The sequence below is a fragment of the Callorhinus ursinus genome, unplaced genomic scaffold, assembly GCF_003265705.2.
Source record: "Callorhinus ursinus isolate GAN/ISIS: 27379988/994484 unplaced genomic scaffold, GSC_fseal_2.0 scaffold38, whole genome shotgun sequence".
In the NCBI taxonomy this organism is placed as follows: domain Eukaryota; kingdom Metazoa; phylum Chordata; class Mammalia; order Carnivora; family Otariidae; genus Callorhinus; species Callorhinus ursinus.
The window spans coordinates 7,997,501-8,021,295 of NW_027397100.1; the positions used below are offsets into that span (position 1 = coordinate 7,997,501).

A 23,795-nucleotide genomic window follows, 5' to 3' on the forward strand; every position below is an offset into this window, starting at 1 on the left:
TGTTCTACTGTTCTTTTGGTTTCTAGTTCATTGATTTCTGCTCTGATCTTTATGATTTCTCTTCTCCTGCTGGGTGTAGGCTTTCTTTGCTGTTCTTTCTCCAGCTCCTTTAGGTGTAGGGTTAGGTTGTGTATTTGAGACCTTTCTTGTTTCTTGAGAAAGGCTTGTATTGCTATATACTTTCCTCTCAGGACTGCCTTTGCTGTATCCCACAGATTTTGAATAGTTGTGTTTTCATTTTCATTGGTTTCCATGAATTTTTTAAATTCTTCTTTAATTTCCTGGTTGACCCATTCATTCTTTAGTAGGATGCTCTTTAGCCTCCAAGTATTTGAGTTCTTTCCGACTTTCCTCTTGTGATTGAGTTCTAGTTTCAAAGCATTGTGGTCTGAAAATATGCAGGGAATAATCCCCATCTTTTGGTACCCGTTGAGACCTGATTTGTGACCTAGGATGTGATCAATTCTGGAGAATGTTCCATGGGCACTAGAGAAGAATGTGTATTCCGTTGCTTTGGGATGGAATGTTCTGAATATGTCTGTGAAGTCCATTTGGTCCAATGTGTCATTTAAAGTCTTTATTTACTTGTTGATCTTTTGCTTAGATGATCTGTCCATTTCAGTCAGCGGGGTGTTAAAGTCCCCCACTATTATTGTATTGCTGTCAATGTGTTTCTTCGCTTTTGTTATTAATTGCCTTATATAATTGGCTGCTCCCATGTTAGGGGCATAGATATTTACAATTGTTAGATCTTCTTGTTGGATAGACCCTTTAAGTAGGATATAGTGTCCTTCCTCATCTCTTATTACAGTCTTTGTTTTAAAATCTAGTTTGTCTGATATAAGGATTGCCACCCCAGCTTTCTTTTGGTGTCCATTAGCATGGTAAATGGTTTTCCACCCCCTCACTTTCAATCTGGGGGTGTCTTTGGGTCTAAAATGAGTCTCTTGCAGACAGCATATGGATGGGTCTTGTTTTTTAATCCAATCTGATAGCCTGTGTATTTTGATTGCGGCATTTAGCCCATTTACATTCAGGGTAACTATTGAAAGGTATGACTTTAGTGCCATTGTATTGCCTGTAAGGTGACTGTTACTGTATATTGTCTCTGTTCCTTTCTGATCTGTGCTGCTTTTTGTCTCTCTCTTTGCTTAGAGGACCCCTTTCAATATTTCTTGGAGGGCTGGTTTTGTGTTGGCAAAATCCTTTAGTTTTTGTTTGTCCTAGAAGCTTTTGATCTCTCCTTCAATTTTCAATGACAGCCTAGCTGGATATAGTATTCCTGGCTGCATATTTTTCTCGTTTAGTGCTCTGAAGATATCATGCCTGTCCTTTCTGGCTTGCCAGGTCTCTGTGGATAGGTCTGTTGCCAATCTAATATTTCTACCATTGTAGGTTACAGATCTCTTCTCCCGAGCTGCTTTCAGGATTTTCTCTTTGTCTCTGAGACTCGTAAGTTTTACTATTAGATGTCGGGGTGTTGACCTATTATTATTGATTTTGAGAGGGGTTCTCTGTGCCTCCTGGATTTTGATGCCTGTTTCCTTCCTCACATTAGGGAAGTTCTCTGCTATTATTTGCTCCAATATACCTTCTGCCCCTCTCTCTCTTTCTTCTTCTTCTGGGATCCCAATTATTCTAATGTTGTTTCATCTTATCGTATCGCTTATCTCTCGAATTCTGCCCTCGTGATCCTGTAGTTGTTTCTCTCTCTTTTTCTCAGCCTCTTTATTTTCCATCATTTGGTCTTCTATATCACTGATTCTCTCTTCTGCCTTATTTATCCTAGCAGTTAGTGCCCCCATTTTTGATTGCACCTCATTAATAGCCTTTTTGATTTCGACTTGGTTAGATTTTAGTTCTTTTATTTCTCCAGAAATGGTTTCTCTAATAACTTCCATGCTTTTTTCAAGCCCAGCTAGTATCTTTAAAGTCATGATTCTGAACTCTAGGTCCGACATCGTACTAATGTCCGTATTGCGTAGGTCCCTGGCTGACAGTACTATCTCTTGTTCTTTTTGCTGAGGTGATTTCTTTCGTCTTGTCATTTTGTCCAGAGGAGAATAGATGAATGAGAGAACAAAATGCTAACAGGTTTACAACGTCCCCATCAAATATACTGTATACAAATCAGAAAAGACCTGAAACCAGGGGACAAGAAAGGGAAAGAAAGAAAAAAGAAAGAGAAAAGAAAGAAAGAAAAAAAAGAGAAAAAGATTAAAAACAAAAACAATACAAAAAAACGAATATGATCAAAAATGATCAGGCTAGTGCATAGATCAGTTCCACACACTAGATTTTGGGTGTATTTTGGTCTGTTAGAAAAAAGTGCCTCCTAAAATTTTAAAGGAAGAAAGACTTATATATGTACAAAATAAGGGTTGATACAATGAAGGGATGGAAGATGACTGTAAAGATGAAAATTATAAAAGATTTTATAAAATGAATTGATACGATAAGAAGTTGTTTGAAAAAAGAAAGAAGAAGATTTAAAAAAACAAAAAAGGGAGAGACTGTGATCAGGCAGGAGACTAGAACAAAGCCATACACTAGTGATTTAGGGTATATTTTGATCTGTTAGAAGAAACTGTATCTCAAAATTTTAAAGAGAGAACAACTTATATATATATGCCAAAAATAAGGGTAACTACTATGAAGGGATAAAATATGACTCTAAAAATGAAAAATAAAAAATGTTTTTTAAAAGAAGGGATTCATAAGATGTTGGTTGAAAAAGGGAAAAAGAGAAATTAAAAAAACAGTTAAAAAATTAACTTTGAAAAACTAATGAATCATGGTAAAAAAAAAAAAGCCATGAACTCAATGTGCAGTATTCCCCTAGCGCCGGAGTTCTCCCGTTCTCCTTGATCGGTAAACTTGGTCTTGGCTTGCTGGCTGTTCGTGCTGATCTTCTGGGGGAGGGGCCTGTTGCCGTGGTTCCCAAATGTCTTTGCCGGAGGCGGAATTGCCCCACCCTTGTGTGTCCGGGCTAAGAAAGCTGCTCGGGTTTGCTCTCAGGAGCTTTTGTTCCCTGCAAGCTCTCGGTACAGCTTTGGAGGACCAGGGTGAAAATGGTGGCCTCCCAATCTCCACCCGGAGGAGCTGAGAACTCGGGGCCCCGCTCCTCAGTGCGCCCCCAGAGAAAAGCAGTCACTCCCGTCTCCCCGGTCTCCGGCCGCTCTCCGTGCTCACCCGGCCTGTGACTGAGCGTTTCTATCTCTGGCACCCGACCCCGTGTGGAGTCTCCAAACCCAGCAGATCCCTGTGGTGCGCTCCCGCACCGCTCCTCCCCGGGGAGGAAGGGGAGTCTCCCCGGATGTGCTGCTTGTTGGGTCCCCGCTGGAGGAGCAGTGACCCGACTGGGCCGCGGATCACAGTTTATGGCCACCCCGAGCTGAGAGCCCGCACCTCGCCTCCGTCTCTGCAGCCGGCTTCCCCGCTCCGATCCCTGGGAGCTCTGCCGCACTCAGGCACCCCCGGTCTTTCTGTGACCCCGAGGGTCCTGAGACCACACTGTCCCACGAGGGTTCCACCCCCCGCTTAGCCACTGCAGCGACGTCCCTCCGCGGAGCCGGCTTCTAAAAGGTCCGATTTTGTGCTCCGCGGCTCTAGCACTTGCCAGAAGCGGCCGACGGATGCCCCCTCCCCCGCCGTCTATCCTCCCGAATATCGCCTCGGATTCACTTCTCCGCACGTCCTACCTTCCAGAAAGTGGTCGCTTCTCTGTTCAGAGAGTTGTTGCTACTCTCTTCTTCGATCTCCTGTTGAGTTCGTAGGTGTTCAGAATGGTTTGATCCCTCTTCAGCTGAATTCCTGAGACCAGACGAAATCCAGGTCTCCTACTCCTCTGCCATCTTGCTCCGCTCTTCAGGAGATTTTTCCCTCCTGCTAACCACGGGTCATTTGTGCAGGATCTTTTCAATGAGCCAGTGTTTCCTGAAATCGAGACATTTACCCACCTTTATAATTTTTTTCTGTATCTAATTGTCCTGTACAATTGTTTCCTTAATATTTTTCCCTAATCATGAGTCATATTTTTACTTACATCTCTTCTTTAAAAAAACCCAATATCCCAACCATTAAAGGGAGCATCTACCACCACGGGCTGTGAGTAGAAGTTAATGAGCAACAATGACTATATTAACATTCTTGGCCCTGCGCCACCCAGAGGCTCCCGTTGCCCTGTGAGTCTAAAAACGCTCCTGTGTCTATTTAGCTGTCCACACGGTCATCTCCTTTATCCACCCCGGCCCCAATCCTTCTGTTTTGTGTGAAATTAGATTGCTGGCCAGGTCACGATGGCCGTCGGTTTCCTGCAGTGGGGGCATCTCCTCAGACCACCTCTTCCGTGCCCGGTGATGTGTATTCCACGCTTGAGATGCTGCGGCAGATTATCAGGCCCTTGGGGGACCCCTGTCTCCCATAAAACCACATGTTTCGGAAACCATGGGCTAGCGTAGCTGAATTACATGCCAAGCCAAGGAGGTTTCCATGTGGATGCTCTCCCCCTTCCCTCCTTCACGGAGCAAATAAGGATGGAGTATGAGAATATGCTTGGCTCAGGTCTAGGCACCGAGGAGGCAGCAGTGAAGAAGATGGACAATGCCCCGGCCTTGTGGAGCTTACGTTCTAGGCCCTGAGTTAGAACTGCCTGGCTGAGCCCTGTCAACCCCAGGGTGATGCCACCTCCTCCCTCCCCATCATCCTCCTCATCACTGTGACAGCTGCTGTACACCTCTGAGTTTGGGGGCTCATGCAGTCATAGATAACCCGGACACAGGGCTGTCTGTCACTCTGAGAGAGACGGGGAGACATTCAATTTTTGAGCAGAGTGCTTAGAGTTCCACTCGAATGTTAGCTCCACAAGGGGCCAGATTCTGCCTTGTGTTCACTGTTGTATCCCCAGTGCCCCAAACAGTACCTGGCATGTAATAGGCCCTCATCAATATTTGCTAAATGAATTACTCTAAGGAGGGCATAACCTAATTTACATTATAAAAAGATCACATGACTGTTGCGTGGAGAAAGGGGAGACCGGACGGCTAGGAGCAAGGGTAGGGCAGGGAAACCAGTGAAGAGGATACTGCACTAGTCCAGATGCAAGGGAAAGCCTCTTCCCGTTCTGGTTCCCGTCTGGCTCCTGTCATGTCTCCCCCTCCTAGAAGCCCCCCCTCGCCGCCGGCACCCAGTGGGCTCCAGCCAGGACTCCTCACCCTCTGGTCTCCACCCCCGCTGCATCCTTTTCTTTTGGCTCATCCCTCTGTTGGATCCGCTCCACCTCCAACCAAAAGCCATCCACAGATGAGCTCTCTGCCAAGCTATTCTTTAAAAAACAAACAAACAACAATAAACCAAAAAAGAAAAGAAGCATTGTGTGCATTCCTCCAGCCACAGGAATTGATTCAAGGAAGGGAACACGCAGGCCTATGGCTGGGAGTTCTGGGGTAGAGACAACTGGCTCTAGCCCAGGATGTAGAGCGAGTAGCCCCAAGGAGGTGGTGGGCACACAGTGGGGATCCAGACTCAGAACAAAGTGGATCTCACGTTCAACATAAATAGAAAACAAAAACTTGGTCCTAGATGATGTCATTGAGTAGTTGAGTCACAAGAGGGTCACCCACATGGTGCATTTTACTGAAAAATCCTCGTTGGGGAGGCAGCATCTGACCCCTTTGACAGAGACTTGGGTTGTTTCCATCCGTCAGTCACAAGCAACATGACATAAGCATCCTTACGTTCATCACCACGTTCCCTTGTGTAGAGCTAACAGTAGAACAGAGCGCGAGAGGCAGATTTGCAGAATCAAAGGGAGATTGTGAGATTGTGACACTTCTTGCCAAGTTGCTTTCCGGAAGGGATTGCTCTATTGGATTTGTTTGTTGTGGTTGTTGTTGCAGCCCAGGATGGGGGGCTGATTTTGTTCCTGCTGCCTACCTGGTCTCCCTCCTGTGGGGTCCTGTGCCCTCGAGTCCTTGAGGCTGTGTGGTGCCCACAACTTGAGATCCCACCCACTGATGTCCCCCCAGCTTCTGGAGGTGTGATCCAGTCCGGCAGGCCCTGAGTCATGGATGTGTGACCTGAGCAGTCACACACGGTCCCCTGCTTAGAAGGGCCTCCCGCTTGGTTTAATCATCATCATGGAATTGTTTGAACAAGGGCCTCCGTGTTCATTTGACGCATGGCTTGCGCCTTTCTCCCAAGTGTCCTGCCCACACACTGAGCTCGACTCCAAGCGATAAACACTCACATGCCGAAACACGCTCAAAGGTGGTAAAGCAGAGATATCTCAGGTCCGCCAGGGCCCAAAGGAAGAGGCAGGGCACCAGCTCTCCCCGGGGAACGGCTTGGCCATTCTCACCGAGCAGAAGCTTGACGGGAGACCAAGTCCCAGTTAATTATAAAATTGGCTGTTCCGCTCTATTTATGCTTTTTGAGAAAGCTGCTAGTCGGCGCACCTCCTGCGAATCCGTTTGGTCCCGCATGCTGGCGCACAGTTTGGTTTCTTTAGCTGTTTTGCGATTCGCTTGAAAATTGCCAGCATCTGTGTGTTTTCGTGACAATTTGAAAACCTCAGTGACTAAACCCAAACAGAAGTCAACTGTGCCTCCCTTTTGACAGCTGAGAGCGAGAGAGGAGCCGTCGTTTCTCTGGGTGAACTTTCTAAGGAGGTCAGACGGGGGTGCCCAGGAAAGAACAGACATGAAATCAAACCCCGGCAGTTCTAAAGCGGTGGTGGTGCTGAGATCACAGCGTGCAGTGTGGCGACGAGTCTTCAGCTGAGCACGACCACCGGTGCTCGGTGCTTCCACAAAATTCATTCCGAGCTTCACAAACACAGTGCATTTTTGTTTTGTTTTGTTTTCAACATTTTATTGACGCATAGTGCATGCCGAAGAGTGCACAGATCCTAAGCGTACAGCACGATTGTTTCGTTATGTAGTTTTGTTTTTAGGCACTTCCCGAGCACTTACTGTCCTGGCCAAGCAGGGGCGGGTGGGCAGGGAGGGGCTGTGCTACACGCGCCGTGTCCGGTTACACAGAGGCTGAGCCCCACGCGCTCGCCTTGCGTCTCAGGGGAGACGTTTCACTTCCCTGAGCCTCCGTGTCCTCTGCAGAGAGGGGCTGATCCGAGCTCCTGTCACTGTGAGCATCACGAGAAGGGTAACTGAGAAGCCAGGCAAAGTAGCTGGCCTATCCTGGGTGCGCGGGTCACCAGCACAGGCCCACGTGGCCACAGTGACACGTCGCCACATGTCTCCTGGGGGGCAAAATCGCCCCCGTTAAGAACCACTGTCATTCATGTAATCCTCACAACAAGTTCCTAGACTTTTTTTTTTTTTTTAAGATTTTATTTGTTTGACAGAGAGAGACACAGCGAGAGAGGGAACACAAGCAGGGGGAGTGGGGGAGGGAAAAGCAGACCTCCCTTGGAGCAGGGAGCCCGATGTGGGGCTCGATCCCAGGACCCTGGGATCATGACCTGAGCCGAAGGCAGATGCTTTAACGACTGAGCCGCCCGGGCGCCCCACCAAGTTCCTATTCTTATTACCCCATTTTACGGATGAGAAAACAGAGGCACACAGAAATTAACTTGTCCAAGATTACCTGTCTAGTAAATGGTAGGACTGGGCTTTGACCTCAGGCAGTCTGGCTCCAGACCCCATGTTCTCAACCGCTATGCAATAAGCCCTCTGTGCAACTTTTTTTCTTAATTGTGACTTTTCCTTCTCTCTCTTTTTTCCACCCCATTGGCCAGAGGCAGCATGAGGTTCGGGAGGGAATACCACCAGCCTAAATTCAGTCCCAGCTTGGCTTCTTACCAGCTGCTCTAACTCTTTTGAAGATTTCCTCTGGCTCATAATTAGGAATGCACAGGGGCGCCTGGGTGGCCCAGTCGGGGAATCGTCTGCCTTCGGCTCTGGTCATGATCCCAGAGTCCTGGGATCAAGCCCCATGTCGGGCTCCCTGCTCAGTGGGGAACCCGCTTCTCCCTCTGCCCCTCCCCCCACTTGTGCTCTCTCTTTCTCTCTCTCTCTCTTTCTTTCTCTCTCTCTCTCAAATAAAATCTGTAAAAAAAATTAGCAATGGATAGTGATATATCATAGCGAGATGGATTGAGATAAATCCCCATGGGGCATGCTGGAGGAGCAACAGGTGATCACTGTCAGGGAAATGCCAAAATCCCCTTGGCCAAGTAGATAACCCAGCGGCTGGTAAGAAGCAGGGGAGAAGACAAAGGAGGGACAGAGGGTATGAGTGGATCGCCAGACATGGCCACCGTGGGAGGGATGGCCATGGGGCGCGTGATGTGACCCTGTCTTTTATATCCTCTGTAAACATTCAGGAAATCAAACGGACCAGCCAATGCTTTGGGAATTGGGTTGTTTTAGAGCCAGTTGCTAAAATTCGACATCAGCCTCTGGTTCAGGATGGAATGAGGACAAATGCTGGAAGCTCAGAGGTGCCCGGTTACATATACCCAGTCATACCCAGCCCTGATTTCAAAGAGGGCACAGGCCAAGGTACAAGATGGGAAAAGCCACAGACATTCGGCATTTGCACGGTTTGATCCCTGGGCTGAAGGAGGAGGCTTTTAGTAGGAACTTCGTTTTTTGGTCCAGTGCTATATTTTACAGTGTTTGAAAATGTCTTCCCGACAAAGAGTTGTCCCTATGTCATTTGAGTTAGTACTGGACAGATCAAATTATTATTTTTTCTTTTTCTTTTCTTTTTTTTTTTTTGAGTAAAGCCATAGAAGTTTATTAAGTGAAGATACAGAAAAAGCTCTCAAGAGTGAGAGGGGTCCCAACAGGGTTGTCCCAAATTATTATTTTCAATTCATTTTTCCTCCTTCTACTTAGAGCCCTTGCCCCCCACCCATCCATTGACTTGGGCTTGGGACATATGCCATGCTCTGGCCAACGGAATATTAGCAGACGTGAGAGAAGCCAAGGCATGAAATGTGCCTGTGTGATGGGGCTGGCCCTCCTGCACCTCCCGTCACCGCGGGAAGAGCTGTCCCTGGATGGCTGCAGCCTGAATCCCAGAGCGAATGCATACAACACAGACCAGAGCCCAGCCAGTAGCAGCCAGTTCAGCCAGACCCACAGCTTGAAATGGAGCCACCACGCAGAGCCTGGGCCAGATCACTGACCCCTCAGCCAGCCAGCAGCCTCGTGGCTTGAGTAATGAGCATTGCTTTAGTGAATGATTGCCATTGAGTTTGAGATCATTTGTTACACAGTGATAGCTGATCGAGACAGTGTATTATGGAACAACCTAAACAGCCTGGCCAGACGACCAGTGGGCCCACCAGAAGAAGCTGGGGGTGGCTGCCCCTTCCAGTGGGCTTTGCAGCCAGCAGTGCACTCCTGCCCTGCTTGCCAGAGAGGGTCTGAAAATTCCCAGGGGGTTGAGGCTTGCCTCCATCCTTCCTTTCAGCAAGGTCATGGATACTAGCTTGCCCCTACCTGAGCCACTTAATCAGATTATTTTATACGTTGGGCAACATATGGAATTGTGTTGGTGCCTACTGAGCACTTGAAATATGATTAGTATGACTCCAGGCCCTGGAGACTATCTGGGTTTGGGTCTGGGTCTGTCCTCTTGATGTGTGACCGTGGGAAAATATCTTAGTCTCTCAACTCCCCCCGCAAAATGGGGGTGATGATGAGAATCGTATACACAGGTTGTGAGGAGGAAGTAAAGTAATGCACACAAATCGTTTGGCCGATAGTAAGTGCTCCAACAAATGTCTCAAAGCAAAACTGTGCTTCAACACAGCCTACAAACTACCTAAGATGGGGCAAACAGCCCAGAGGACAGAACAGGAACCAGAGTGGGGTGGGGCTGACGGAAGAAGGCTTCCTGGAGGAGACAATCTTGGGACTCAGTTGTAAGGGGTCAGCGAACACCAGGGAGGGAAGGAGATATGCAGAGCTCCCGGGAAGGGGAGCAGGTAATTATGCTGCTAAGTACAAAGGAATTTCCCCAGGTGGATGGGAGTTTACATTAGGGTTTGATGAGAACGAATTTGGGAAGAAATAAAGGGCAGGGAGATCTCCCCAGGCAAAATAAAATCCAGAAGCCATTAACCAGCAATACCTTAGTTTTGATTACATCAAAATTCAAAATTCCTGCATACAGAGACACCATAAACAAAGTTAGTGATCAACTGACAGGATATTGGCAACAAATGATAAAGGTTACTATCTAGTCTATATAAAGAGTTCCTAGAAATCAATAAGGAAAAAAGTACCTTCAAAAAACATCTCATAGAAAAATACACAGCAGAGGGGCTCCCGGGTGGCTCAGTCGTTAAGCGTCTGCCTTTGGCTCAGGTCATGATCCCAGGACCCTGGGATCGAGGCCCACATTGGGCTCCCTGCTTGGCGGGGAGACTGCTTCTCCCTTTCCCACTCCCCCTGCTTGTGTTCCCTCTCTCGCTGTGTCTCTCTCTGTCAAATGAATAAATAAAATCTTAAAAAAAAAAAAAAGTAAAGTACACAGCAGATATGAATTAACAGCCACTGGAGATAAAAATGTAAATGCTCAATATGAAAAGATGTGATGAGAGAAACACAAATTAAAACAATGAAATATTTTCACCCACCAGATTGGCAAACACCAAAAAGATCGCTAATACCCAGGGCTGGCACGTGTCAAGAAGAAGACACTTTTCACATTTTACGCGTGTCTGCTGGCCAACCCGGGTGGAGTTGTTAATGCTTGATGGTAGCGGAGTTGAAGGGGTGGGGAATCCCAGAGCTGTGAATGGTCCTAACCTAACCCCTCAGCATAATGAGAGGCTTCTCCTTTCGCTTCACTGTGAGGCAAGAGAGGAAATATGGAGCCCATCAGAAGGGCCCTGCCCTTCACTGGTTTGTGAGCAAGTCGGTCCAGCTGAGCCCTGCAGAGAACCTGCCTGCAAGCCCTTCTGCTGCAAAAGTGGTTGGAATGCAGCCCCTGTGGCCATTCTGTGGTGGACATACAGGAAGGCGTGTGTGAGCAATAACAACTATCAGAATGGTACTTGTTGCAAATAAAGGAACAGGCTCAGAAGGGTGAGGTAAGCGGAGGACTTGGGGCTCAAATGCAGATCTTCCTACCACTCCAAGGAGTCAGGAGGCCTGAATTTACTTATTGCATGAAAACAAATCTATGCTATTTGAGTCCTTCCCAGAGCGTTCCCTCAGACTGCTAATGTCTGGTACACATGGTGCGCTCCCCACATCCCCACTCTGTGCTAGACCCTTCACATGCGTTCATCTCCTTGGGTCCTCATAGCGGAGAAGGCAGGAACTGTTGCTGCATCCACCTTACAGAAAAGGAAGCTGAGGCTCAGAGAGCTTAAGTAACTTCCCTGGAGACCCACACAGCTGGTAAAGTGGGGAAGCTGGACTTTGAGGTTCAGGCTGAATTCTACCAGTGATGTCTTTAAACTGTGTGCAGGAGGGGCGCCTGGGTGGCTCAGATGGTTAAGCATCCACCTTCGGCTCAGGGCATGATCCCGAGGTCCTGGGATCGAGTCCCGCATCGGGTTCCCTGCTCAGCGGGGAGCCTGCTTCTCCCTCTGCCTCTGCCTCTCTCTCTCCCTGTCTCTCATGAATAAATAAATAAAATCTTAAAAAAAAAATAAACTGTGTGCAGGTGATCCTTTGGTGCTTGGGTTCGCATACAGGGGTGTGTGCCTGGGGAGTTAAAGAAACATGATATCTGGAGAGGTAGGTGACATTAACCCATGGCAAAGACCTCAGAGCTACACATGAGCAAAGCATGAGTTTAGGCAGCCTTTATAAAAATGACTTATTCCACAAGTTATCTGTGTGCAACTGGCCAAGTCATTTAACCCACTGTGTTAAGGGAACCTCAACTGTTGCCCTAGACTCAAAATAGTCTTCCCGCCTCTGTGATGTACCAGGCACTCAGCATGTGAAAAGGTGCTCAACTGCACTAATAATATAAGAAAGCGCTGTTAAAAACAAGATACAATTAGCATAGGCTAAAAAGAGCAACACTGTCCAGTCGAGAATGTCAATATAAAAAACCAAACTGGCACCCACTCCATGAGTCTGTAATTGGACACAGCCTTCTGGGAAACCACTTGGCCTTATGTTTCAGTTTTAAATGTATAGACCTTTGGACTCAGTGATTCCTATTCTGGGAATTTAGCATAAGGTAAGTGCACAAAGATATATATGTCCAAGACAATGCATATAGTTAAAATAGCAACAAGAAAGGAAGGAGGGAAGGAAGGAAGGAGAAAAGGGAGGGAGGGAGGGAGGGGAAGAAGGAAAGAAAGGAAACGGCCTAAATTTTCATCATAGGATGTTAACAAAAAAGTACAGTTTGGTCATAAAACAGCCACACAGACCCAGTTGAGACCTCATAACTTAAGGTCCTGAATCCTGAACCCCAAATAAACCCTGGGGTCCCTAATACTCTCTATATTCAGAGGAAGGGAAAATGGCATATATGGGGGCAGGTCCCTTATATCCCTTAGAATCTGAAATTCAGTGTCCCCTGGAGAAGGCCATGAGCAGGAGTCCAGGGCAGTGTGTGTCCCAGAAGGGGCTGGGTTTGGAGTCCACAGACCAAGGTTTGAAATACACGCCCACCGCTTGGCAGCTGATAACCTTGGGTCATTTACGTGACCTCCCTGAGTTTCTGTTTCCTCATCTGTATGAGAGGACGAGAATTCTTCCCTCACGGGGGTGTTTGAGGACTGAGGCCATATGCCCCTAACACATAGTAGGTCCTCACTTTATTCCCTTACCCCTCAGGCCTGGCCTTGAGACACCAGTGGCCCAAACCTCCCCACTCCCCTCCCATGATGCCTGTACCTTCAGCCCATGTCTGCACAGCACCCCGGCTGCCTGGCGGTGCGGGGCCCCCGGGATCAAGCGATATGGTGAGGCAAAGGGCACCAGGGGTCAGCTTCTCTATCTGGGATGCGGGGAGAAGGGCAGGCCCTGCCATTGGCTGGCACCCTTGCAGCTCCTAGTTCGGTGGCCGGACTGCTGTCCCTGTGGGGCTGACTCAATGATTCACGCAGGAGCCAGGCTGTGCGGCCCTGTGACACACCAGATTCCCAGACACCCCCAAATGTCCAACCTCCCCCCGCTCCGTGGGGCTGGTTCAGCCGGGACCACGGACAGGCAGACACATACAAACAGACCCTCCCCCACCCACCCACCAGCAGAACAATGAAATAAAAATGGCACCTTTGAAAAAGTCATGAAATATTATTACCTGCAGCCATCCAATTTTAAATTAAACTGAATTAACAAAGTACCTGAGGAACGTGGCTAGAAAAGGCAGTCACGACTCAGGGATCTTCACCCTGGCCTGGCCACGCTTTGAGCAGGTCACCTACCTGCTCTATGTCTTGATTTCCTCCTCCGTGAAATGGGGATGGTAACATTTGCCAGGAAGCAGGAAAGCAAGCAAGTAGGATTGTGTTGAGGGGGTGAGAAGGGCAGGGTCTGGGTGGGAGAGGAGGCTAAGGGGCAGGAAAGGGAAGTGGCAGAATGTGGGGGTCCAGAAGGGCCTCTCTGGGAATTGACATTTTGCCTGGAGTGTGAGCGATCAGGAGCTCGGCACATGAAAAGGCAAGGAAGTGGGTGGGGCATTTAGGGACAAGTGAGGGACATTCCTGTCAGTTTCACTGGCTTGTGTCCCCATATCTGTTAGGGGCCAGGAGGACTTCCTCTTGCTCTCCAGCCAGGACAGAACACTATGGTCTTCCCCCAGGTTGCTCTGGGCTCCCGCCCTGCCCTCCTCAAAGTCTCTGAGTGTTAATGACCCTCCCAGGGGGCATAGTTGACTTTACACTAAGAAGAGTAGCCCTAGGGAGCAACTCAAGGATGGGGACCCAAGTCCATAGATCACCATAGTCTGCTCTGGCCAGGGAGAAGCAAGAAACGGAGCCCAACAACTGGAAATAATACCCCAGGGGAGCCACAGTGCCCAGGACTATGCATGCCCCACGCATCAAAAGATGAGAAGGGCTCCAGAGGACAAAGGGCCCTTAGGAGCCTCAAGTCTCAGGTGACTGTCACTGGCTCTCACATGGAGACTAGGACTGTGCAGACGACCAACTGTCCACTTTTCCCAAGGTCTTCCTGAGGAGGAGACTCTGGAACCATGCCACCAGAAGGTCAAGTATTTTGAGGTCCCATTGGTGCAGAGGCCCTCCTTCCCAACAGGTAAGTTGAAGTAGCCATGAAAGTGGGTGAAAAGGTACTTTGGGAGCCATAAGGAGCTTTGTGTGTAAAACACAGTAGATGCTTACTAAGTGTTGGATGGTTGAATAGGTGGATGGATGATAGATGGATGGCTGATGGATGGATGGCGGATGGCGGATGACTGTGTATATGAATGTGTTAGAGCATGAATGAGTGCACAGACAAATCAGTGAACCATTAAGCGAATGGGTAGAAAAGCAAATGAGTGAAGGAATAAATAATGCTTGAATTAGTAAACAAGTTTGTACCTGAGTAAATGAACTTCTGGTCCAGAACAGAAAACCTAACTTGTTATCCCCTCGCTTAGGTGTAGGGAAGCCCTGGCAAGAAGCGAAGAGGAGGAGAGAGTGTCCTGAATCTGGAGTAAGCTGCACTTTCAAGCTTCTTTAAGGAAGTACCCCCTCTCAGCTTCCGGGGAGCCACACGTACTCAGGATAGGGCGAAGTGTGCCGCACTCTGGGCAATACCCCTCAGCCCCCGCTGGGCCTGGTCCCAGCCCTGGAGTATCGGTCGCGTGGGTTAGGTCACAGTGGAATGACTCAGGTCCTGGCAGCCTGCCAGGACCTCCCAAGCCTGGGAACCAGCCCACCTACTCACTATTGTTGAGCGGCCTTCCATGGCCCTCGGACCCAGAAAGCTCCTCAGGGTTGTGTGCTCTGTGCGCAGCATTTCCTCCCTGCCTTTCTCCCCCTCTGAGCATCTCCTGCTCCCCAACATCCAGGTGCCCCACCCAGTGTGATAGATGGAGCCCCACAGGCCCGCGGTTGATCCCCAGCTCTGCCGCTTAGGCTGTTTGACTTCAGGCAAGTGCCTTAAACTCTTTGAGTCACAGCTTCCTCCTCATTTAGATGAAAATCTTGCCTGTCTCGAGGGGTGGCCACGAGGATTCAGTGGGATAATACGTGTCAAGGACTCAGACTGGGCCTGGCACACAATGTACACCAAGCACCTTATTCCCAGTTCCCTTGGCGGCCGCGTACGGAGCATTTACACAGGGTCAGCCCAGCCCTGTGCTCAGAGCTTTCCATGCACGGCTGTGCCAAGTCCTCACCCAAGAGGGTGGTAGGGATTATTGCCTCCTGCTGAAACTATACACGGAAGTCCTAGCCCCCAGGACCTCAGAATAGGACCTTTTTTGGAAATCGGGTCTCGACAGAGGTAATCAAATTAAAATGCAGTCACTAGGCTGGGCCCTCGCCAATGAGGTGCCCGTATGGCAAGGGGCAATTTCGACAGAGACACACACACAGAGGGAGCCGATGCAAAGACACGCGGGGAGAAGGCTGTGTGACGAGGGAGGCAGGGGCTGGAGGGACACAGCCAGAAGCCAAGGAACATCTGGAGCTTCCAGAAGCAGGATCCTTCCCGCAGGTTCAGAGGGAGCACGTCATGCCAGCACCCTCTGGACTCCTGGCCTCCAGACTGTGGAACAATCCATTTCTGTTGTTCTAGGCCGTCCAGTCTGTGCTGCTCTGTGGTGGCCACCACACGAAAAATGAATACAGAGAGGATTGGCCTCGTGTTGCCAAGACACTGAGGCTCCTGGGGGTGGGGGTGGGAGAGGGAGGGGCTTGCACTCAGGGTTCCAGAGCTTCTGGATAGAGATGGAAAATAAGGGCATGCCTGGGAGATGTGTCATGCCATAGGTCCAGAGAGAGAGCCACGTCCACCTACTGTTCTGAGTTTACTCGTGTGTCTTACAAACTTCAACGGCACAAGCTTCAGCAGCATCATCCAGGCTAAGAAGAGCCAAGGATATCACTGGGGATCTTGAGAAATACCTCTCAGTTAGCAGTCAGGAAAATGGGGCACTTCCAGGCTGTGTGACTTTGGGTGAGTTACTTAACCTCTCTGACCTCAGTTTCCTCATCTGAAAATGGAATTATGACCCACTTTACAGGGTTGTTGCGAGGATCAAATAAGACAACTCATGGGAAGTGCTTAGCCCTGGGGCAGGCACGCGGCAGCAAGCACTCAGCCACGGCTGCTATAATAGGGATGATGTCTCTTGGGGAGCTAATAATTTAGGCTCCTTTTTCTCTCCTCTGGATAGCTGAAGAGCCTTGTGATGACTGGTGGGATGTGGGGTGGCAGAGGAACGGACACCAGGAGGGTTAGTCCCCTTCTCCTGCCATCAACTCTGCTGCCCCTGGGCAGCCAGTGAGGTTGTAAGGACAGGGGATTTCTTCAAAGGGCAGAACCCTGCCTCCCCTGCACCTCCCCCACACTCCACGCTGGAGAAGACCCGGCACAGTGGATTCAGGGCCTCGGCTCAAACCCCAACTCCCTTGGCGTGGCTCCAAGCCAGACACTTGGTCATTCTGTGCCTCATTTTCCCCATCTGTGAAACAGGGATAACCAAAAACCCTACCTCATAGAATTCTGGTGAGGGATAAAACCCCTGTATAAGGCACAGGGAAAAGCGCCTGGTACACCATAGATGTTCACTAAATGTGAGTTATTTTTATAACTAGGCATACGTAACTGCTCTGTATTTATAAAATGAGTATTTGTTATTGAAGTCAACCTAAAGGCGAATCAAGGAGTGTGAAATTATAGATTGGGAGCTGAGGGTAAGATCCCCCAACCCTTTGAAAGGGTGGGAGAGAGTCAGGCATTCCCAAAGATGGTCAAGGACGGTTGGAGTCAGTGCCGGGGGTTGGGCCCAGAGCCCACAGCTTGTTAAATGAATGCCTAGGCCCAGTGTGTTTATCAGGGGTCTCCTGAGCACAGGAACCCCTTCGTCTCTTTAATACGGACTCACACCTTCTGGCCCAGCCGTCCTAGGACATCCTCTGCGTTCAGGCGGCCAATTTCTCCCCAAGTGCCTGCTTATCCCATCTTCACAGGCTCAGGCTCCTCCCCAGGGACCCTGGGAGATCATCTGTAGTGAGAGAAGAGTTGGGTCCTCTGGAGGCTTTCCTGAGTCCATTGGTGGAGGAGAGGAGTTGGGGACCCCAGGGAAGCCCCTCACTCGCCAGAGTCCTCTTCCCTCGCCAGTGAGTCTCTCCCATCCTCCTCGGTTACCACCACCACCGCTCCACGGACTCCAGAAAAGCCAGGCTGGAAAAGCATGGAAGGTTGGGCGTAGGGATGACAATGGATTGAAGGGGTGAGAGAGGAAAAGATATAGGATGGGGTGGGAAGGGCTTGGTATGACTGGGACAGGATTCTGGAGCAGAGTCCGAAAGTCTCCTTTTCTTACCCCACTAATTGTACACAAACAGGACAGGCTACACAATTTGTGGGCCTGTTAAAAAAATGAATGTGTGGGGCCCCTCGTTCAAAAATTAAAAATTTTAAGATAAGAGACAGCAGAACATTAAAGCACGCATGGGGCTCTTAGAGCTGAGAAGGACCATTAGAGCATCGGGGTCATTGACACGGGGATGACATTTAACTGCACTGGAATGGATGAGGCCTTTCCAAGGTGTTCAGTAACTTTGGGCAAATTACTTACTGCTCTGCCACTCAGAGTTCTCATTTGCAAAATGGAGGTAAGAATTATACCCTCTTCATAGGATCTCATACATGAGCTTGTGAAAGGGAAGTGCTCTCGGCCCAGGCCCTGCTGCCTCTTAAGTGTCCAAAGACTATCAGCGAGCATCATCACTGGCATCGTGTCATTCCCCCTCAAATAGCTGTGTGTCAGGAGTGCTGGGAGGGCTTTGCATTTGGAGCATCAATTATCGGGCACATTGGGAGGTGGTAAGTGCTATGGCAGAAGACAATCTAGAGCAGAGTAAGGGGAACATTTGAGCTCAACCTCAGAGGTGAGGGAGTGCGCCAAGTGGTTGTGGGGGAGAAGAGTTCCAGGCAGAGGGAGCAGTCAGTGCAAAGACTCTCAGTAAGGAGAGTGGTGGGAGGTGAGGTTATGGAGGTAAAGGGTAGGCAATCTTTGTAAAGGAACTCTTCATGGCAGAGGAGGCTGGTCTTCCAACATGGTGAAAACAGGTCTCCAACAGAACGAAGCAGAGGGTTCCCCAACATGGCAGAGACAACAAGCTCTCCAGCGTGGTGGAGGAAGCGGACCTCCAACATGGCAGCCGCCCTAGGCTTTGGGTAGGACCCGAAGCTCCCCATTCCTGCCCCCCGCCCCCCATAACGGTCTCACCTGGCTGAACAGGCTCACCAGCTGGGCCTCTCCTCCTTTTAGCTATGGAGTGTCCCCTCCCAGCAAAACTGGGCTGGGCCTTTGATCCAGGGCTCCCAGTCAAAGCATAAATCTATGAGTCATTTTCCTCTGAATCTGTGGAGGTACAAGATAAGGCCTCAGGTGGTCACATCCTGACCCAAAAGGAGCCCCCTGCCAAGCCTGGGCATCCCTGCAACCTTGTCTGAGACCAAGGGCCAAGGCAGAACCATGACATATGGGACAGCCCTGAGATCTCAGGAAGACTTGAGGACCTTGAAGGTGACCAGGGACCAAAAAAGGTTGTCATAGCACTCAGAAAGTGGCCATACCCACCTGCTAAATAGGGACAGGCCCTACAGGCGAACAAATGACCTACTTGCATTGGGTGTGGTCCAAGAGCGGGCACTGAGGAGACACAAACCCAACCATTGGCCCATCCATCCATTCGTCCACTTATTAACAAATATCTGAGCATATATGTGCAAGATTTCTTTGCAGCACTGTCTTGTGGTGAAAAATGCACAAGCAATAAAATACCCTGGAAACTGTGTGTGCACGTGTGTGTGTGTGTGTGTGTGTATGTGTGTGTCCATCCTGAGAGGTCAGGGTGACGGAGGTGTGGGACTGGCGCACTGAATAAAGAGCTGCCTCTCCATCCAGTGGCATGTCAGAAGCTGTTAAAACAACCACGAGACCTGTAGCTTTCGACTTGCAGGATGTCTGTGATACATCACAAGCAAGTTTCAGAGAAATGTATAGGGTAGGATCTCCTCCCCCCCTTTTTTTTTTGAAAAACAAGTAACAATCCGCCCACACTTTTTTGAAAAACCTGCCTGTGTTGTTAGATAGGTGCATGAGCTCGCTACAGTGACGTCTCTGGGAAGGCAAGGTGAAGGAGAAAGGAGAAGGGATGGGGGAATTCTCCTTCTCACTATACTCTTAAGGTGTCTCACTGGTGACAGAGAAGTAATGGAGGCCGAAGAGAGCTCTCCGCTTGCAGGCCAAGAGCAGGAGACAGAAAAGGCGGGCTCCATTTCCTCATCTGTAAAATGGGCATATTACAGCCCTAGGAGGAGAGTTTAACTGACGTAGACCATGTACAACAACAGGTGCTCATCCAAGTTGGCAGTGATGAGGATTTACAAATCAGTGTGAGGGCTTGAAGCAACTGCTCTTCACTACGGATCGTGATTGGTTTTTGAACACATGCTACCTGCTAAGTGTTTCACGTGCATTTTCTCATTTAATCCTGTTAACAACGACTTGAAGGCATTTACTAGTGGTTACTTGTATTTTACAGATGAGGAAGGTTCAGAAAGGTGGACTGTCCAGGCTCACAGCCAGAAGCGGTGGTGCTGGACTCCGATCAGCCTCCCGGCACCGGTGCCCTGCAGTTCCATGGGGTGCACCTGTTTGAAGTCGGGGGATTCAGAGGCAGCTTTGCACTTAACACCTCGCTCCAAGGATCACCATGAGGTGAGCAGGACCCTCAACAGGCATGTTTCAGCCCTAAATCCATCTCTTTGAAGGTTTCTCTTCTTTCTTCCGCAAATTCCTTTCCGATCACAAAGGAAATGTCCTCCGAGGAGCCCCTTCCCCTTGAAGGGCACACGTGGCTTCATCCTCTCCTCCTGTCATGGTCCGGGATTAGTGTTGTCCCCACTGGCCAGCTTCTCCAGGGCTCAGCTGCCTACGACCTTTTCCTGCCTCGGTGCCAAGCTTTCCAGGCAGTTCCCCTCTCCCCTTGCTCCACCTCTGTCCTCCTGGGCCACATGGCACTCCCTGCTCAAACCGGCCACCTTCCGGGCCCTGGAACTGACCTGCTGAGCAGGGGAGGGGTCAGAGCTAGTCCTGTCTGCTTTTCACACCGGATTCCAGGCCAAACTGATTCCAATGAAGAGATCCACAGCAGAAGAGAAAACTGCCGGCCAGGGTGTCCTTGAGAAGCAGCTCCCCCAAAGCCCGGCAGGCCCAGACCCTGGCACAAGGACATGACCAAGGCAACAATGCTAAGAACTCCGAGAAGACTGCTCCCCTCACTTTAAGGACAGCTTCTGGTCATTGCAAATTACCAAATGCCTTCTTGCGAAGGGCCATGTGAGATGAGGGAGAAAGTCTGAGAAAAGGTCAGGACGGGGCAGGCTGTGGATGGTTTTAGAGCAGGGCCTTCAAGGAGAATGAATTGCTGGAGATTACTGCCTTAGACCGTAGGTGAGGTGCCACGTTGCCTCCGGAGAAGCCGTCTGAAGCCAGGCCTACGCTTCCTCCCACCTCGACAAAACTGTCACTGAAACAGATTATTCCGCAGCCTGTAAGCACCTACAATGTGCCGCGTGCGTACACGTCCTGGCTGCCCTGCCCTTCACATGCATCTCTCCACAGCCCCAAAGGGTAGGGGCCGATATTATCTCCATCCTGCAGGATGGAGAAGGGGAAGCCTTGGAAGCCTTGGAAACCCAAGGCTCAGAGAGGACTTGCCGAAAGTCACAGAGCCGGGGGGAGGCAGAGCCAGGATGTGGCAACCAGATAACCGGCACTCTCAAGTAGTTCATAGGTGTGTGACCTGGGCACGTGGCTTCTCTCCCCGAGCCTCGGTTTCCTCAGTTGGGTAATAAGGATTACTTCGCAGGGTTATTCTGAGGATTAAATGAGATGATGCACATCATCTTGTTTGGCACAACCTTTAGTACGTGTTGAAAAAAGGTTAGCAGTTATTCTGAGCGATGAAGGGGCAAGGCTAAAATGTGGGCCCACGTCCTAGCCTCCGGAGAGATGGCTTTTACAGCCACTACACGGACAAGTGCCCTGACTCCCACCAGCCACCAGCTGGACGCCCGAGGTGCGCCCCTCAGGGAGGGCTGCAGCCCACCCCGGGAATATGAGAATGTAAACAGACATTTTCTGGACGCTCTTGCCAGGAACTCCCAGTAATGACGCCATCAGCAGCCCGCACGCCTGAGAACATGTGGCAGATCTGGGGATGGACCGCTTACCCTGTCTCAATGCCGTCTGACCAGAGCTGGCCGCACGTCAGCACCCTCCCTGCCTAGCTGACCAGAGGTCTTGGAACTGAGAAGCAGGAGGTGGAAGGTCCCGGGGAGAGGCCCCGTGGAGAGGGGAGCCTCCAGGGAGATAGGATACCTGCGGAGCAGAAAGCCATCCCTGCCACCGGCCCCCAGCTTCCGTCGTGGCCAGCTCCACCCTGCCCCCCGTTCCTCTGGGTGGCATGGTGAGCTCAGGACAAGTGTCCGTCAGCCTCCATGATCTTGCGACCCCGAGAACCCAGATGCCTCCCTGATGTATAGTCTGGGCAGAAAGCTGTGTGAGTGGTCTCTTGGCACCTGATAAATGCCTAGGGCTGCCATATCCCATTGTGTAAGTTGTTTACTGCACAAAAGTACCCAGCTGAGGGACTGGGAGGGGCTGAAGTCCAGCCCATGCCTTGTTCCCCCAGCCTTGTGCCCTGGCTAGTCACAGGAAAGGGTCCCTTTGACCAGTTCATCTGGGGGCAGGGGCCACCTCTGATTTGTGCCAAGCAGTGGCCCTGAGGGGACACAAGTGTGCACACAAACACACTGCTTCCCCAACTCAGGGGCTCACTCTTGGCCTCTAAACTACTCAATTAATCCTTTGCTCCTACAGGTCACTGCTTGTCTCAGCCAGCGGTTAAGGTGCATAAAGGAAACTCTTCTCTCTGCAGTTGCTCCAGGACCCCCCTGCCCAGCTCCACGATTAGGGCCCGGCCTGGGCAGCTCACCTTGGCTCAGTAAGAAGCGGAGCCAGACGATCAACAGGAACAACAGCAAGCTCACGGGCAGGCAGAGCCAGAGCACCAGGAAAGAAAACGTGAGGTCGCTCACCAGCGGCACCAGGGGGTACTTCATGGTGCATGTGTGGCTAAGCCAGGCCTGCCCGGGCTGGGCTGGCAGGGCTGCCGTGGGGACCCAGTGGGCCGGGCCACACTCTGCTCTCGGCCCAATCATGACTGAGCGGGTGACATAACAAGGAAGTCACAGTGTCCTTCAGGCAAAGGGAGAGCTGTTTTGGACGAGTGCTTTTGGACCAGCGGGTGGAAGCTAGTGGCAGTGAGACAGTTTGGCCAAGAACAGAAGCCCAGGCTTCCAGGCAGGCAGGCCTGGGTCCAAATCCCTGCCAAAATGCTATGGGTTCATGGGACACCTCCTTGGATCTTCTTGTAAGATGGAAAGAATTCTTACCTCAGCAAGCTGCTAAAAGTTAGAAGAATAAATGATGGGACAAACATCACCCCCAGGTGGCTGTTCAAGTATGAGGTCACAGATTCCTTCAGGGGCCAGCCAGGTCCCGGGCCTGTCCTTCTGGCTACAGGTGCCCACATCTGCACTTGGTGGCAGTGGCGGGGGCTGTGGCGACCTGGATGGACGTTGGTGCGTCCGAAGCAGGCAGCTGTCGCAGCTTCGGGCAGTTAACTGCTGCGTGGGAGAGGCAGGCCCAGTAGTGCCACATCTCCTTTCCCAAGAGAGCCACCCAAATCTGCACTTTTATGTGAAATCTCCCCATTTAAAAATGTTGCATCAAGCACTGAAACACTGTTGGCTCAGGAAAACAAGCCTGCTGGGCCAGCCTGGGTCACTGGGTTGCCATTTAAAAACTTCCTAAGACACAGTAGGCCCTCAATAAATATTTAATCTGGAAACTTCTGCACCTCTTCTTATTAGAGTTTTCAGTGAAGGGCTTCTAAGTGGTTAGCCTTGTTCGTCTCCCAAGGAGAGAGAACACTCTCAAATGCCAATCTTCTCTCTTCCTACCTCATCTGTCATTCGTTCATGTAGTAGGACACCTCCATGTGCCAGGCCCCGTGGCAGGAAGGAGGCCCTGGACCTCCAGGGCCTGGCCATCCCCGAGCTGGAGGGAGACTCTGGCCAGACAGGGAGCCTGACAGGTGCGGGGAGCTCTCAGGAGGCATGGCTGGTGCCTATGGAAGGGGAGGCAGAAGCACTGCAGGCCCCAAGAGGGTCCTGGACCAGCTACGTCAGTCACTACGGGCAAGCGTCTGTGAAACACACCAATTCCTACCCTTCCCCCTGCTCTACTGAGTCAGAACCTCCAGGTGAGCCTTAGGACACCATGGTAATGAGCAACCAGTCAGACGCAGCCCTGATTTTGGTGCCACAGCAACTCATCAGGCCAACCCAGTTCCAGGCTGGGAGAGCAGCTGCAAGAAGTGGGTGGTAGACCTGGGGGAGACATGGGGCGGACGGACCCCCCTTACTGGAGGATACCGGCTCACGGAGAAAGGCAAGAGGGCCAGCCACAGAAAAAAACAGGGAAGGGGTGGAAGGAGGGGAGGGGCAGGGAGAGCTGGAGCTCGGAAGCCAGTGGCTTAGAGACAGTTTCAGCCCAATGGTGGGATGACTGGAGTCCCCAGAAGCGGC

At 50.4% G+C, this 23,795-nt stretch overlaps 1 protein-coding gene and 1 long non-coding RNA gene across 2 annotated transcripts in view; both read right to left on the reverse strand.

Moving 5' to 3' along the window:
• LOC141370559 (uncharacterized) overlaps nt 1–22,988 on the reverse strand; it is a 47,012-nt gene extending 24,024 nt beyond the window's left edge. Inside the window, exon 1 of the long non-coding RNA XR_012374696.1 lies at nt 22,599–22,988. This is a non-coding gene — a long non-coding RNA (uncharacterized lncRNA). The remainder of the gene's footprint in view (nt 1–22,598) is intronic.
• Nucleotides 16,854–22,605, reverse strand: LOC112827318 (adipogenin). Its single transcript, XM_073880434.1, is given in 4 exon segments — nt 16,854–17,130; nt 18,361–18,473; nt 18,476–18,495; nt 22,139–22,605. Coding segments are annotated over 3 exon segments (345 nt in total). The 5' UTR covers nt 22,365–22,605; the 3' UTR covers nt 16,854–17,130; nt 18,361–18,374.
• Nucleotides 22,989–23,795: the final 807 nt, after the last annotated feature.